The following is a 17760-nucleotide window of genomic DNA, read 5'->3' on the forward strand; positions in this document are numbered from 1 at the left end:
GGGAGAGACACAAAAAGAAAAACAACATGCTGCTTAATAGAGCTGTGCTTTGTTAATGGGGGCTCTAATGTTCTTGAAATATTGGTCTTTTACAAATATCTTACCAAAATAAGAAGCAGAATTATTACACGTTGGCATGTTGGCTTTTTATTTGTTGGATATGATCAGAAACAGTTTGCTTATATATGGACTTCTTGGAGAAATTAACAAAAAAAAATAAAATAGCTTATTGGTTTTTGGTGTGTTTCCACCAGCAAATTGGTTGATATGTCTCCACTCCTCTACTGGCTCTGATAGAAAACTAAAACAGAGGTGGCTAGGCACAGCAGTTGCAAGTGTAAAAAAAAGGCATGCTGGAATGTTGCCAATTATAGCAATGAATAAACCAACTAAAATTGCTTTGGTAATTTGTATAAAGATAGTCACTAGATTAGCTAATGTATAAAAAAACAGTTCAATACGTCACATATGCCAAAAGGAACTGACTGAGAAAGCCAGCAAGTAAAAATGCGGTGCTCAGCTTTCTAAAGAGAAAGTCCAGAAAGCCTTTAGAATACTCTAAATGTCATGATTGCACTCTATATCAAATATTTATTTGTAAAATAAAGATTCTGAACAGTTGCAAACATAACAAAATAAATTAGAAAAAATATACTTGTAATTTATATAATAATTAAATTATTGAAAAAAGTATATTTAAATAGATTCCAGAATCTAAATATAACAATAGACAAAAATTATAGATTCCCTTTAAAAAGCACAAAAATACAATCAGTAAATAGCGAGTTAGCATCATTTTATAAAGGATGAATTTTTCATACACTTTTTATTCCAGATAGCTATGTACTATCTACTTACCATTCCGACCATTTTGTCTTAGTGTATTTGATGACAGCTGAATAGAGCTGCTATGTCTTATATTCTGTGGGAATTTAAGATCTTCTAGATTCACATCTGTGCTTAATCTTGCAACTTCAAGTTCTAATGATTAAATAGAAAAACAACATTAAAAAATAAAGACAGTAATTCCACATGGGAATAAAGTAAAAATACAAGCAATTTAGCTTACTCAATTGTAGGTGAAAGTAATATTTTATGCAATGATTGGGAGGATCTTCTCCAAACCCTACAAAGTTGTGGCATGGCTAACGCAAAGCCATACCAAGTTGCCTTATCGCTTAGCCATCTTTAATACGTCATATACTGTATTCCAACACAAGTGTGCCAGTAGCATACTGGTTATTATATAATTATAACTGTTATCAGTACTTAAAGTACTTAAGAAGTACAGTCAAGAAGTACAGTCAAAGTTCTTTTGGCTGTACTTCTCCTGTGGATCACAGGAGTGCAGTTCGTTCTGCACTCGTATGATCCGTTTTCAGCTGACAACAGGTTGAAGCCTACTGTTAGCTGACATCACAGAGCCAGTCCAGGTTCTGGAATGCCATATGGTTCGGATCCACCCAGAAGCCTGGATCGGCAGCTGGCACAGCCTCCCAGCTGCACCACTAGGAGACTGAGCCAGCTGCTACCTCCCCTCCCCAGCCCTGCACCCCAGTGACTGATGACAGGGCAGAGCAGAGAGGCGGTGACTGCTCTCAGCTCAAAGCAGAGGGGAGAACTGAGCAATCAGCAGTCTTTGATCACTCAGTTCTCTGTGCAGAGTTGGCGAGGGACAGATGCAGCATCAGATCAATGCCAAAAGTATTGAGACACCCCTCTAAATCATTGGATTCATGTGTTCCAATCACCTCCATGGCCACATGTGTATAAAATCAACCACCTAGGCATGCAGACTGCTTCTACAAACACATGTGAAAGAATGGGTTGCTCTCCGGAGCTCAGTGAATTCAAGTGTGGTACCGTGATAGGTTGCCACCCGTGCAATAAGTCCATCCATGAAATTTCCTTGCTACTAAATATTCCACGGTCAACTGTTAGTGGTATTATAACAAAGTGGAAGCAACTAGGAACAACAGCAAATTAGCCACAAAGTGGTAGGCCACGTAAAATGACAGAGTGGGGTCAGCGCATGCTGAAGCGCACAGTGTTCAGAAATCGCCATCTATCTGCAGAGTCAATAGCTAAAGACTCCAAACTTCTTGAGGCCTTTAGATTAGCACAACAACAGTGCATAGAGAGCTTCATGGAATGGATTTAAATGGCTGAGCAGCTGCATCCAAGCCTTACATCACCAAGTGCACTGCATAGCGTCGAATGCAGTGGTGTAAAGCACGCTGCCACTGGACTCTACAGCAGTGGAGACGTGTTCTCTGGATTGACCAATCACGCTTCTCTGTCTAGAAATTCGATGGACGTGTTTGGGTTTGGCGGTTGCCAGGAGAACAATACTCGCCTGACTGCATTGTGCCAAGTGAAAAGTTTGGTGGAGGGGGGATTATGGTGTGGGGTTGCTTTTCAGGGGTTGGGCTTGGCCTCTTCCAGTGAAAGGAACTCTTACGATGTCAGCATACCAAGACATTTTAGACAATTTCATGCTCCCAACTTTGTGGCAACAGTTTGGGGATGGCCCCTTCCTGTTCCAACGTGACTGCAGACCAGTGCACAAAGCAAGGTCCATAAAAACATGGATGAGTGAATTTGAGGTGCAGGAACTTGACTGGCCTGCACCTCAACCTGATAGAACACCTTTGTGATGAATTAGAATGGAGACAGCAAGTCAGGCCTTCTCGTCCATCAGTGCCTGAACTCACAAATGCGCTTCTGGAAGAATGGTAAAAAATTCCATAGACACACTCCTAAACCTTAAACTTTGTGGACAGCCTTCCCAGAAGAGTTGAAGCTGTTATAGCTGCAAATAGTGGGAAAACTAAATATTGAACCTTACAGACTAAGACTGGGATGGCATGTACGTTCATGTGCGTGTAAAGGCAGGCGCCCCAATACTTTTGGTGTGTGTGTGTGTGTATATATATTGTGACAGTGTTGCGATCTGTCACGATGTGGAAAGGTTATTTCACCCAGGATTCTCAACAAGGCAGGTTGAGGGGCTCCGGGGTATGTGTTTGATACAGAGGAAAGTGGATTTTCACTTTCCTCATTTGTTTGTAAGGTCCATTTTGGGACCTGGAGCCTGGAGATTTCAAAGCAATTTGGGAGGGATGAAATCTCCAATCCTGGGACCAGGTTTTGGGAATGGTCAGAATACTGATTGCTGAGGTGTGCAGGGCAATCTTCTAGAGTCAGGTCCAGGGGTCTGGGCTCCACCCAGGCAGACAGGAGTCAGGAGGGCTCCACCCCGGCAGACAGGAGGTCTCTGCCTTGGAGTCAGGAGGGCTTCACCTAGGAGAGGTGGAAGCCAAAAGCAGCAAGGGGCTGCTTGGGAGTAGCTGTGTGCTAGTGGCTAGCTGTGTGCAAGAGCCATTTTTGAAGGAGTCTGCAGGAGACAGACATAAGCCTGAAGAGAAAGGCCAGAGTAAGATTGTTTATATCTGACAGAGCCAGGAGGCTGAATCTTTTCGTTTATATTGATGATAGATACCCCTGCATGGGAAACCTCTTGTTATTGAACTGTCATTTAAATAAAAGTGGGCTGAAACGGCCCTTAAAAAAAGCAAGTGAGTTGCCGTGTGCGTTACAAAAGCTCTACCATTTGAAGCGAGGTCCCACTATATATATATATATATATATATATATATATATATATCTTCAATGATTCTTTGTTTAGTTTAACCTGACTGTGTTACTATGTTTTAAAGTGCATTTATCTATTAATGTACATGTATATAAGCTTTTTTGTTTAAGTTTTGATACAGTATGGAAGGATTATAATTCTTGTCAGGTTTTTATTGCTGTCTCTGTCCCTTCTATGCTGATTTGGTAAATTCACCCTCTCTATTCGTTCAGGTGGTGACTATTGTTACCAAGACAGAAAGTGATGGTAAACCCAAACTTTCAGAGTAATCACCAAAATAAGATGGGAGGTTAAATCTTCAAATGGGGGCACATTTTTTCAGTGACAGTTGTCTAAGAGGGGCATTTTATTACCTTTGTGAAGATTTCCTCTCACTCTCTGTTGAGTGTCTCCCTGTTGGTGCACACTGTGTTGTATTAAAAATAATCCCATGGCAATTGTTAATGATACACAGCACCATAGCAAACTAAGGGGTTGCTTTACTAAAACTAGAGAGTTCAAAATCTGGTGCAGTTCTGCATAGTAACCAATCTGCTTCTAGGTTATATTTTCAAAGCTCAATCGAGCAAATGGAATTTAGAAGCCAAATGTTACTATGCATAGCTACACCAGATTCTGTGTGCACCAATTTTAGTAAATATCCCCTTTAAGCCATTCAGGCCTGTGTTATTTTTATTTTGTTTGTTTTTTTAACATAATGTTTCTAAAGCATAGCATAAACACAGAATATACCAAGCAAAGGGTATCTGTTTGTGACAACTCAGTGATGTGATAATTTTTGGGATCTGGACACAAGGTCCATTGCCTTGCTATAAAGGAAAGTCTATGGTGTACTTTGAGCTGAACAGGCCAGGATTTATTTTTTATGTTATGTTATATTGCTGTGAACAAGATAACTAAATTATGTGATGCCGGACATGTTCATTATGCTGGAGGTGCAATAAAACTGGTTGTAGCCAGCCTGAAATCTGAAAATCAGAACTGCGATGTGGACTATCACTACCTGTAAAAAAAAATACAATCTCAGTTTCTCTGCCTCAAGAGATGGCAAAAGCAAATCTGCTGTCACTACAACATAAAACAATAAATCAAGAATAGGGTCATAATAGGAAAATGTCTGCTGGCAATGACGTTCTAAATTGGCAGCTAACTTCTCAACTCACTGATGACTCATACTTATGCTTAAGCTGGTCATACACAAAGATTTTTTTTCCATTCAGCCTTTACAAAAAAACATTCACTCCATAGCCTTAAGAACATTTGACCAGAAGAAGTAAAGAACATTCAACCAATATAGCTTACACTATAGGCCAAGGACACTCAACTAGAAGAGGCAAAAAGTTGAGGAAGGCCTCTGCTAAATGTTTGGAGATTCCTGTGCTCACCACTGACAGTGTAATGTTGGTAGTCACCAACATATTTCAGCAATCTGAAAAAAACCCCTGCTATTTCAACATGAAATCATTAATAAAATATTGTATTCTGAATAGGAAATAGGAAAGGGTATTTGAAAAAACAGTATAATGTGAAGCTTCTACACGTGGTTGGTTACATCTGTAAGAAGATTTTCAGGATCATTTCTTACAAATATAGCCCAAGGGTCTGTTCACACTATGCAGTTACATGCATTTTTCCTCAAGGATAAACGCAGGTAACTGCAATGACACATAGAAAACAATAACTTTCTATGTGTTATATTTACACCAGAATGCAGTGTTTCTCTGCTTTCCAGAAATGTGTGATATTATGCAACATATTTGCATAATATTGCACCTTACTGGATGGCACCAATTCTTGCTGAAAAGAAAGCAAAATGTACCATGCTGCTGTGAGGTGACATGAACAGTGTCATTTTGTACATTTCGCCTAAACTTTAGGAAAAAAGTTCCAGTTTACTGTGCAGGCAAGTGCTAACAGACACTAATATCCATAGAGTACATAGAGTAGTGTAAAAGGGATGCAATAAACAGGTTCACAATCTGCTTTTCCTTTCAAACTTGCCAGGGGTTTGATGCTCCGCATGAACATTTTCAGGTTCTGCATACAGAGTTGTAAAGAAAAGGGGAATATATTTCAGTTGCATAATTTCACTCATTTTTAGTTTTCACACTGGCTCAGATTTTGGTATTTATGTTAACACACCTAAAAATATTTTCATCGCTCATTAAAGCCAATTTAAGAATATACACAAGTATTTTAGCTAAAGGCAACATCTTAAATCCCTTATCCCATCGACCTTGACCAAATGATGCTCGTCACATTTCACAAAGCCAAGGAAAATATAATGGACTACATTCATCAATGCCATCTACCCCTATGCATATTGTTTCTGGATGGAAAGAGGGTATTTGATCACATTTACTGGATGTACTTGCGAATCAGTCTACCAAAGATAGGGATGCCCCCCCTCCCTCTGGTTCTCTTGGATCTGAGGAAAAGGCCTTTCCTTGGCCCTTGGATGGCACTTTTTTATGTCGAGGCTCTTGGTGCCACATGGAGCATATTTCCAGTGATTGTCATTTGTTATGCAATTTGTCACTTCTTGTTTGTGAGTATATTTCGACTTTCATTCAATATATTGTTATCTGGGATAATGCCCTAGTCCAGTGCACTCTTGTTCCATTACTTTCCTGCAGTTACCCCCCCTTCGCCACAGCTAAAATAATGGCTTTATAACCAGATTCATATCTACAATGGAACATTGCCAAGGCTGCCCCCTTTTCTCCATATTTATACATCATGACGATAGAACATCGTGCCCAGGTGTGTTGTATGAATACCACCATTGGTATCCAAAGTCATAAGCTTGGGTTGTATGCAGGTGACCTGATATCTAACCACATAATTGTCTCCCATTCCTATACATGAACTAGAAACATTTTGCCTCTTAGAAATTTAAAATCAACATACACAAATCAAAGGCATCAGACATCTACCCTTCTGCTGCACCTCACACTCTTTTAAATATCCAAGCTTACACATTTTAGCTTGCACTGACTAACTGTATACAGTAAATTACCTCTCTTTATTACAGAGTAAACAACAGAGTCGACATTTGTTTTCGAACGTTCTAAATCTTGCTAGGCAAAATGTTTCTATTTAAGATGGACATCCTTCCTTGATATCCTGGGCAACCCAGAGTTACCCCTGGCCTTATCTGTGCAGATTTTTCTTATCGGTGGGCTCACAGTCCCTCTCCTATTTTACAAGTTATTTGCCCCAATGAAACCATCTTGATCAACAGAATCACCTGCATCACTGACTCTACAAAGCTTTTACAAATTTCTTAGATGCCAGGGTCATTATATAGAGATCTTAACCCCTTTGAATTTATAGACCTATTAACTGAAAAATCACACATGACCTAAACACTTCACCACACCCTGATAACACGTACATTAAGCAGGTGCTTCCTAAAAGGTTGTTAAGTGTTCTCTTTTTTTTGTGTTATGTTTTGACTGTACTGATTGTTGCACTATTTAGTTATGTTGCCCTGCTGAGCTACTGCCTCCTCCAGAGTGAATTCTGTTGGTCAGGTTTTCTCAAGCTTTTTGATGGCACCACCCTCTGCTGGGGAAAACAGTTCAAAGAGGACCCACCTAGAGTTCAGGGTCAGTCCTAGGCCGCCCCAAGGTATGGCTAATTCATTAGGCAAGGGGGCACTGAGAAAGCATTTGTAATAGGAATGGAAGTCTGTAAACAATCAGCTGGATATTTATTTATAAACACCTTACAGTAAAGCAACATTGATATTACAAACTTTTGCCTGGTCAGAAGTTACTTGAGGACATACTTAAAGGGGTGCATTCATGACATTTCACACATATTGTTACACCAGGTGAACAGACAATACAATGCGAAGTTGCAGTACCAGTGCCTGAATGAGTGGTCAAGCTAATTAGAAAAGACTATATTGCCATTACTAAGGACTGCAGTACTAATGTCTATGTGCATTTAGAAGCCAGCTGGTCAAGAAGCTGAGGTGACTTGGTATACAGTAGCTGATGGAAAGTTCAGTAGTAAAGGAGCCTGTGTGCTTAGGCTCCTTCCTTAGTGACTGTACCCCAGCCCTGGCTCCAAATCGCAGTACGGGTCATCCTAAGGACCCAGCCTGTCACAGAAGATGGAGTGAGGCCTCAGGGGAGCATGCACCGGTTCTGAATAGAGTCGATTCATGTTTAATCACAAGTACTGTCAAGAGTTAGACATACTGATTAGTGTCACTTGAATGAGGTGACAGGTAAATGGGCTGGTGGAGTCCACTGCAAATCACGTGGCACCGGCTCAGAAATGCTGCACGGAAGGAGAGAAGTATATAGATGATCATTATCAGTATACAGTACATAATGCTAAAGAACAGTGTCACAGAATCTGCCACGGAAATGAACCACTGTCTGCGTGGAGAAGTGCTGCTCATTATGGACAGCACCACCTTACAGCCATGCCTCTGGCAGCCTTTAGGGGCATGAGAACACACTCCTTCCTGTCCCTGCCTGGGCACCACCTGCATGCAGACTTAGAGAGAAATGTGTGTCATACCTTCTCAGATGACTAGAGTAACTGCGTTCTAATAAACCACAAGACTTCAACATCTGGCACAGCACAACAATTTTAAACTCCTAATATGTTAGTACCATTGCCCGGCTCTAGTAGCTACAAATCTTTCCCTTCCCACTGGCCTTTGGTACTGTTCATAGTATGCTTCACATGCCACTTTTGGCATTGTTTTTGGTACACGCCACCTGTCACTCATGGCTGCTGGCACTGTTCCTGGTATACTTCACCTGTCACGGAGCAGAGTTTGGCAAATGATCCTGACTCTTGACATTTCTGCTGGTATTCTCATTTTGCAAACTCTGCTCCTCCGAGCCCTTGCAGCTAGTTACCACCACTCCTGCTCTGCTGCCAACTCTGCTCCACCAAACCCTTGCTACTGGGTACAACCACTCTTGATAGCATTGTTTGCCAAACTGTGCTTTTCTGAATCCTTTCAGCTTGGCACAGCTACTCCTGGTACACAACATCTGCCAAAATCTACTCCTACAAGCTCTTGCAGCTGGGCACAGCCATTCATGGTACATTCAGTTTGTCAAATTCTTCTCCTGCCCGCCCCAGTAGCCAGGCATATCTAAGCATCTCTCTTCAGCTTTCCCACCAGCTCCTCATTTGCCTCACCATTTCCACAGGTGGTCCTATCGCATGTTCCTAGTAAGTCTGCCACTATCAAGGGAAGAGACCTGGGGGTGAGATGCAGCTGAGCCTACACCCCCTCACTGGTGGTTACCACATACCCCTAAGACTTAGCTTAGCTCTTTGGCAAACTCAGCTTCAGTTTCTCTGCTGAGTTCTTGACAGTTTGCATGATCCTCACATAATGAACCCCACTGATGTGCCTCTACCAAAGGAAGACCCACTTCAGGTGTTTGTCCCCGGATTGGACTCTCAAGAGTATAACTAAGCCCAGATAATGACCTTCCTGCAGAGCCCATCCAACCATTTTGACCAGTTACCGCAGAATCTTCAGGTGGCATCCCAACATTCCACCCCTCTAGAGCCCACATCTGGCCCACCAATTGGGTCTGCCACTTACTTTCTCTACATGTGTCTACATCACGCTACTCTAATGAATTGTCTGCCTGTGGAGGGTTCCAGAAGCAGTGTACTAAACATTTTGAATTGCAACTGGACTAAAGTGGGGTACATCATCTTACTATTGTTCGATGAGACTCCTGCCTGGACTTCACCTCATTGGAAGTGCTGGGACTCACTTCACCTCTATATTTGACTACTTTCTATCGAACTATCTTTTGCGGGGAGCAAAATAATTTTCTCTCCAAATGTTTTCAATGAACAAAAAAGGAAAAACGGATTTAGCTCAATACCTCTACCCAAATGACTTTTTCAACCATTGTATAGAAGTAAGAAAAACATCGACAGATATCATTAACATACAAAATACTTCATTTATTATTTAAAATGAAAAAGAAACACACTCAGAACAAAACAAACCCCACTAAAAACCCTTAAACAATCATGTACAGTGACCTATAGGATTCATATATCGTATTTTAAATTTAAAAAAGTTTATAGTAAAGTCTTACTGAGAGCTCTCAGGAAAACAGGGACAGTGATAGATAGATGTTAGAAAGGTGGTCACAAATAATATATATTTTCCAGCATGCTGGATAGTTTTTTCTGGTTATCAAAGATATGTACGTAGACTTTTGTGCACAGATTTTTCTCAACAGATGCACTCCATATTAATAACAGGTCTGATTAAATCTGTCCTGTTTAGGGGCTGTTCAATTGTATTTGCATCCTAGATTCCATACGTAGACAAAATTGAATAAGGTGGCTGTAATCAAGCAAGTAGATCCAAAAACAACACAATGTGATCCAGAGGAGGTGACAATGATAGTAGTATCAGACTCATAGGGGCATGCGTTGCCCAAGGTTTACTCCATATGATTATTATACCTCTGATGCAGCCGGGTGGGTCTGGTGAAACCAGCCAGGCTGTACAAGTCATGACGGGACCTATTATGGATTTTGTACAAGACTGATAAGTATCACTCTCATGGCATTATGGGACATTATGTTTGCTTTGGTTGGATGTGGTTACAAGTATTAGAAAGCCATGTTTGATATTTTATATGCCCCTGTTTCACAGTTGGGCTAAACAGTATATAAGTATATATTCCGTATGCTGAGGAATCAAGCTAAAGTGTCAATATAAACACCTCACGAATTGCTAGTGTGAGGGAGTCCAATAATCATATGTGGTAAACCTTGGGCAACACACACCCCTATAAGTCTGTTACTAGGGTTTTTAGCGGGGTTGGTTTTGTTCTGAGTGTGTTTCTTTGTACCGTGTTTCCTCGAAAATAAGACACTGTCTTATATTAACTTAAGGTTAACAAAATGCACTAGGGCTTATTTTCGGGTAGGTCTTATTTTTATCTCTCTCTCTGCCCTCTCTCTCTCTCTGCCTTTTCTCTCTCTGCCCTCTCTTTTTCTCTCTCTCTGCCTTCTCTCTCTCTCTCTCTCTCTCTCTCGCTCTGCCCTCTTTTTCTCTGCTTTCTCTCTCTTTCTGCCCTCTCTCTCTCTGCCTTCTCCCTATCTTTCTCCCTCTCTCTCTCTCTCTCTGCCCTCTTTCTCCCCCCCTCCTCCTACATGAAGCTACAGTACTGTCACTGGGTTCGGGGGATTACACTGACCTGCTGCATACTCTGCCCGCCCCTCCAGCACTCCGTCTTCAACACCCGTGGCAGGGATGTGGACCCGCCCCTCTGCTGAAACTCCGAGGAGGAGAGGTGTCTGCAGTGCTTGCCTCACTGTCCGTCCCCTCAATGCCTGCTTATTTCAGAAGCGGCACATACAGGGACGGACTGAGCCTCTCATGGGGCCGGGCAGTGCCCAAATGGTCAGTTCTCCCCCAGTGGAGGTAGGTCTTATTTTTGTGGGAGGGCTTATATTAGCGCTAGGGCTTACTTTCGGGGTAGGTCTAATTTGTAGGGAAACACGGTAATTTGAAATAATAAAATAAGTATTTTGTATGTTAATGATATCTGTCGATATTTTTCTCACTTCTATACAATGGTTGAAAACATGTTTTTAAATGATTGTATGCTCCCCTATTTAATGAGATATATAACAAATAAAGTTGGGACATAGAAGGATCAAGTATATTTTAACTTTTTTGTTCTCTCCAAACGTCCTCATCATCTGAGAAATCCAAAAGACTAATTCCTTTTTGGAGTGGGGTACTAGATGATTCTAATTCTACACTCACCTCAACCATGTCTGTATGGGGCACAGACATGCACAGCCAAAATTTTGTTTCAGTGTCATTCATTAACCACTTGCCCTCCAGAGGATTTACCCCCCTTAATGACCAAGCCTCTTTTTGCTACTCGGTGCTGCACTAATTCAACTGATAATTGCTCAGTTATGCAATGCTGTACCCAAACGAAATTTACGTCTTTTTTTCACACAAATAGAACTTGCTTTCGGTGGTATTTGATCACCTGTGCACTTTTTATTTTTCACGCTATAAACAAAAAAAAGACCGAAAATTTTAAGAAACACAATATTTTTTACTTTCGCCTATAAAAAATATATAGTAAACTTAAAGTTAGTTATAAAGTTAGGCCAAAAATTTTTCTGCTACATGTTTTTGGTAAAAATCCCAATAAGTGTATATTGATTGCTTTGTGTGAAGGTTATAGCGTCTACAAACTATGGTATAGATAATGGAATTTACACAGTTTTTACTTTCTGACTTATGACATTTCTTGAGGTGCTAAAATACCAGGATAGTACACCCAAACTATGGTATAGATATTGCAATTTATGCCATTTTTTTGCTATATAGCACTGCACTAGTTTAACGGGCAATTGCACGGTCATGCATACGGTACATAAATTAAATTTATGTCCTTTTTTCACACAAATACAGTTTTCTTTTGGTGGTATTTGATCACCTGTGCACTTTCTATTTTTGGCGCTATAAGCAAAAAAAGTTTTGAACAAAAAAAAATATTTTCTCATTTCGGTCATAAAAAATATAAATAAAAAACTAAAATTTTGTCATAAATGTATTCTGCTACATGTTTTTGGTTAAAAAAAATCCCAATAAGTGTATATTGATTGCTTTGTGTGAAAGTTATAGCTAGAGATGAGCGAATCGAAGTATCCGAAGTGGAATTCGAGTCGAATATCGGAAAAATTTCGATTCGTGCCGAATCCGAAAAACAGCCTAATTCGGACGCGCGAATCGAAATTTTTCCGAAAATGGCGGCTGACATGTGCGGCGACGGAGCGGGGATGTCGGGGAAGGCGCGCAGACAAGGCGCGCTGCCCCATAATGCATTCCTCAACGACATGTGATCGCATCAGCCAATCAGCAGCCAGCCAGCCAGCACTGTGTAATGGTCGAGGTATATATAGCGGCCATTTTGGAAATCTTCATTTGCCTGCAGTCATTGAACAGAGGCAGACCGCTCTGTACTAGGGACAGGGACAGAGTTAGGGCCACAGAAACGAGAATTGGGGACAGAGAGAAGTTACTTAGGGACAGAGAACCATTACTCAGGGACACAGACTTGTTAATGAGGGCCACAGAATCGTTATTTAGGGACAAAGAAACGCTAGTTAGGGCCACAGAATTCATACTCAGGGACAGACAGAATTTTCACTCAGTGCCAGAGAATTGTTACTTAGGGCCACAGAAACGTTATTAGGGCCACAGAATTTTTACTCAGGGACAGACAGAATTGTTACTGAGTGCCAGAGAATTGTTACTCAGGGACAGACAGAATTGTTACTGAGTGCCAGAGAATTCTTACTCAGGGCCACAGAATTCATACTCAGGGACAGACAGAATTGTTACTCAGGGACAGACAGAATTGTTACTGAGTGCCAGAGAATTGTTACTCAGGGACAGACAGAATTGTTACTGAGTGCCAGAGAATTGTTACTCAGGGACAGACAGAATTGTTACTGAGTGCCAGAGAATTGTTACTCAGGGACAGACAGAATTGTTACTGAGTGCCAGAGAATTGTTACTCAGGGACAGACAGAATTGTTACTGAGTGCCAGAGAATTGTTACTCAGGGACAGACAGAATTGTTACTGAGTGCCAGAGAATTGTTACTCGCACAGACACAAAATTGTTACTTGCACAGACACAGAATTGTTACTCGCACAGACACAGAATTGTTACTCAGGGCCACAGAATTCATACTCAGGGACAGACAGAATTGTTACTGAGTGCCAGAGAATTGTTACTCAGGGACAGACAGAATTGTTACTGAGTGCCAGAGAATTGTTACTCAGGGACAGACAGAATTGTTACTGAGTGCCAGAGAATTGTTACTCGCACAGACACAAAATTGTTACTTGCACAGACACAGAATTGTTACTCGCACAGACACAGAATTGTTACTCAGGGCCACAGAATTCATACTCAGGGACAGACAGAATTGTTACTGAGTGCCAGAGAATTGTTACTTAGGGACAGACAGAATTGTTACTGAGTGCCAGAGAATTGTTACTCAGGGACAGACAGAATTGTTACTGAGTGCCAGAGAATTGTTACTCGCACAGACACAAAATTGTTACTCGCACAGACACAGAATTGTTACTCGCACAGACACAGAATTGTTACTCAGGGCCACAGAATTCATACTCAGGGACAGACAGAATTGTTACTGAGTGCCAGAGAATTGTTACTCAGGGACAGACAGAATTGTTACTGAGTGCCAGAGAATTGTTACTCAGGGACAGACAGAATTGTTACTGAGTGCCAGAGAATTGTTACTCAGGGACAGACAGAATTGTTACTGAGTGCCAGAGAATTGTTACTCGCACAGACACAAAATTGTTACTTGCACAGACACAGAATTGTTACTCGCACAGACACAGAATTGTTACTCAGGGCCACAGAATTCATACTCAGGGACAGACAGAATTGTTACTGAGTGCCAGAGAATTGTTACTCAGGGACAGACAGAATTGTTACTGAGTGCCAGAGAATTGTTACTCAGGGACAGACAGAATTGTTACTGAGTGCCAGAGAATTGTTACTCGCACAGACACAAAATTGTTACTTGCACAGACACAGAATTGTTACTCGCACAGACACAGAATTGTTACTGAGTGCCAGAGAATTGTTACTCAGGGACAGACAGAATTGTTACTGAGTGCCAGAGAATTGTTACTCAGGGACAGACAGAATTGTTACTGAGTGCCAGAGAATTGTTACTCAGGGACAGACAGAATTGTTACTGAGTGCCAGAGAATTGTTACTCAGGGACAGACAGAATTGTTACTGAGTGCCAGAGAATTGTTACTCGCACAGACACAAAATTGTTACTTGCACAGACACAGAATTGTTACTCGCACAGACACAGAATTGTTACTCAGGGCCACAGAATTCATACTCAGGGACAGACAGAATTGTTACTGAGTGCCAGAGAATTGTTACTCAGGGACAGACAGAATTGTTACTGAGTGCCAGAGAATTGTTACTCAGGGACAGACAGAATTGTTACTGAGTGCCAGAGAATTGTTACTCGCACAGACACAAAATTGTTACTTGCACAGACACAGAATTGTTACTCGCACAGACACAGAATTGTTACTCAGGGCCACAGAATTCATACTCAGGGACAGACAGAATTGTTACTGAGTGCCAGAGAATTGTTACTCAGGGACAGACAGAATTGTTACTGAGTGCCAGAGAATTGTTACTCAGGGACAGACAGAATTGTTACTGAGTGCCAGAGAATTGTTACTCGCACAGACACAAAATTGTTACTTGCACAGACACAGAATTGTTACTCGCACAGACACAGAATTGTTACTCAGGGCCACAGAATTCATACTCAGGGACAGACAGAATTGTTACTGAGTGCCAGAGAATTGTTACTTAGGGACAGACAGAATTGTTACTGAGTGCCAGAGAATTGTTACTCAGGGACAGACAGAATTGTTACTGAGTGCCAGAGAATTGTTACTCGCACAGACACAAAATTGTTACTTGCACAGACACAGAATTGTTACTCGCACAGACACAGAATTGTTACTCAGGGCCACAGAATTCATACTCAGGGACAGACAGAATTGTTACTGAGTGCCAGAGAATTGTTACTCAGGGACAGACAGAATTGTTACTGAGTGCCAGAGAATTGTTACTCAGGGACAGACAGAATTGTTACTGAGTGCCAGAGAATTGTTACTCAGGGACAGACAGAATTGTTACTGAGTGCCAGAGAATTGTTACTCGCACAGACACAAAATTGTTACTTGCACAGACACAGAATTGTTACTCGCACAGACACAGAATTGTTACTCAGGGCCACAGAATTCATACTCAGGGACAGACAGAATTGTTACTGAGTGCCAGAGAATTGTTACTCAGGGACAGACAGAATTGTTACTGAGTGCCAGAGAATTGTTACTCAGGGACAGACAGAATTGTTACTGAGTGCCAGAGAATTGTTACTCGCACAGACACAAAATTGTTACTTGCACAGACACAGAATTGTTACTCGCACAGACACAGAATTGTTACTCAGGGCCACAGAATTCATACTCAGGGACAGACAGAATTGTTACTGAGTGCCAGAGAATTGTTACTCAGGGACAGACAGAATTGTTACTGAGTGCCAGAGAATTGTTACTCAGGGACAGACAGAATTGTTACTGAGTGCCAGAGAATTGTTACTCAGGGACAGACAGAATTGTTACTGAGTGCCAGAGAATTGTTACTCGCACAGACACAAAATTGTTACTTGCACAGACACAGAATTGTTACTCGCACAGACACAGAATTGTTACTCAGGGCCACAGAATTCATACTCAGGGACAGACAGAATTGTTACTGAGTGCCAGAGAATTGTTACTCAGGGACAGACAGAATTGTTACTGAGTGCCAGAGAATTGTTACTCAGGGACAGACAGAATTGTTACTGAGTGCCAGAGAATTGTTACTCGCACAGACACAAAATTGTTACTTGCACAGACACAGAATTGTTACTCGCACAGACACAGAATTGTTACTCAGGGCCACAGAATTCATACTCAGGGACAGACAGAATTGTTACTGAGTGCCAGAGAATTGTTACTTAGGGACAGACAGAATTGTTACTGAGTGCCAGAGAATTGTTACTCAGGGACAGACAGAATTGTTACTGAGTGCCAGAGAATTGTTACTCGCACAGACACAAAATTGTTACTTGCACAGACACAGAATTGTTACTCGCACAGACACAGAATTGTTACTCAGGGCCACAGAATTCATACTCAGGGACAGACAGAATTGTTACTGAGTGCCAGAGAATTGTTACTCAGGGACAGACAGAATTGTTACTGAGTGCCAGAGAATTGTTACTCAGGGACAGACAGAATTGTTACTGAGTGCCAGAGAATTGTTACTCGCACAGACACAAAATTGTTACTTGCACAGACACAGAATTGTTACTCGCACAGACACAGAATTGTTACTCAGGGCCACAGAATTCATACTCAGGGACAGACAGAATTGTTACTGAGTGCCAGAGAATTGTTACTTAGGGACAGACAGAATTGTTACTGAGTGCCAGAGAATTGTTACTCAGGGACAGACAGAATTGTTACTGAGTGCCAGAGAATTGTTACTCGCACAGACACAAAATTGTTACTTGCACAGACACAGAATTGTTACTCGCACAGACACAGAATTGTTACTCAGGGCCACAGAATTCATACTCAGGGACAGACAGAATTGTTACTGAGTGCCAGAGAATTGTTACTCAGGGACAGACAGAATTGTTACTGAGTGCCAGAGAATTGTTACTCAGGGACAGACAGAATTGTTACTGAGTGCCAGAGAATTGTTACTCAGGGACAGACAGAATTGTTACTGAGTGCCAGAGAATTGTTACTCGCACAGACACAAAATTGTTACTTGCACAGACACAGAATTGTTACTCGCACAGACACAGAATTGTTACTCAGGGCCACAGAATTCATACTCAGGGACAGACAGAATTGTTACTGAGTGCCAGAGAATTGTTACTCAGGGACAGACAGAATTGTTACTGAGTGCCAGAGAATTGTTACTCAGGGACAGACAGAATTGTTACTGAGTGCCAGAGAATTGTTACTCGCACAGACACAAAATTGTTACTTGCACAGACACAGAATTGTTACTCGCACAGACACAGAATTGTTACTCAGGGCCACAGAATTCATACTCAGGGACAGACAGAATTGTTACTGAGTGCCAGAGAATTGTTACTTAGGGACAGACAGAATTGTTACTGAGTGCCAGAGAATTGTTACTCAGGGACAGACAGAATTGTTACTGAGTGCCAGAGAATTGTTACTCGCACAGACACAAAATTGTTACTTGCACAGACACAGAATTGTTACTCGCACAGACACAGAATTGTTACTCAGGGCCACAGAATTCATACTCAGGGACAGACAGAATTGTTACTGAGTGCCAGAGAATTGTTACTCAGGGACAGACAGAATTGTTACTGAGTGCCAGAGAATTGTTACTCAGGGACAGACAGAATTGTTACTGAGTGCCAGAGAATTGTTACTCGCACAGACAC

The 17760-nt window shown here is 41.5% G+C and overlaps 1 protein-coding gene across 16 annotated transcripts in view; it reads right to left on the reverse strand.

Annotated features, from left to right (window-relative positions):
- Positions 1-17760, reverse strand: part of ADGRL3 (adhesion G protein-coupled receptor L3) — a 1097183-nt gene that overhangs the window by 388814 nt on the left and 690609 nt on the right. For all 16 annotated transcript variants that reach the window (XM_089687883.1, XM_089687880.1, XM_089687882.1 and 13 more), the window contains one exon: positions 859-981. In XM_089687883.1, the coding sequence (XP_089544009.1) occupies positions 859-981 (123 nt within the window). The remainder of the gene's footprint in view (positions 1-858; positions 982-17760) is intronic.

The sequence above is a fragment of the Staurois parvus genome, unplaced genomic scaffold, assembly GCF_062004578.1.
Source record: "Staurois parvus isolate SC_StPar_1 unplaced genomic scaffold, SC_StPar_1.0 ptg000439l, whole genome shotgun sequence".
Lineage (NCBI taxonomy): Eukaryota > Metazoa > Chordata > Amphibia > Anura > Ranidae > Staurois > Staurois parvus.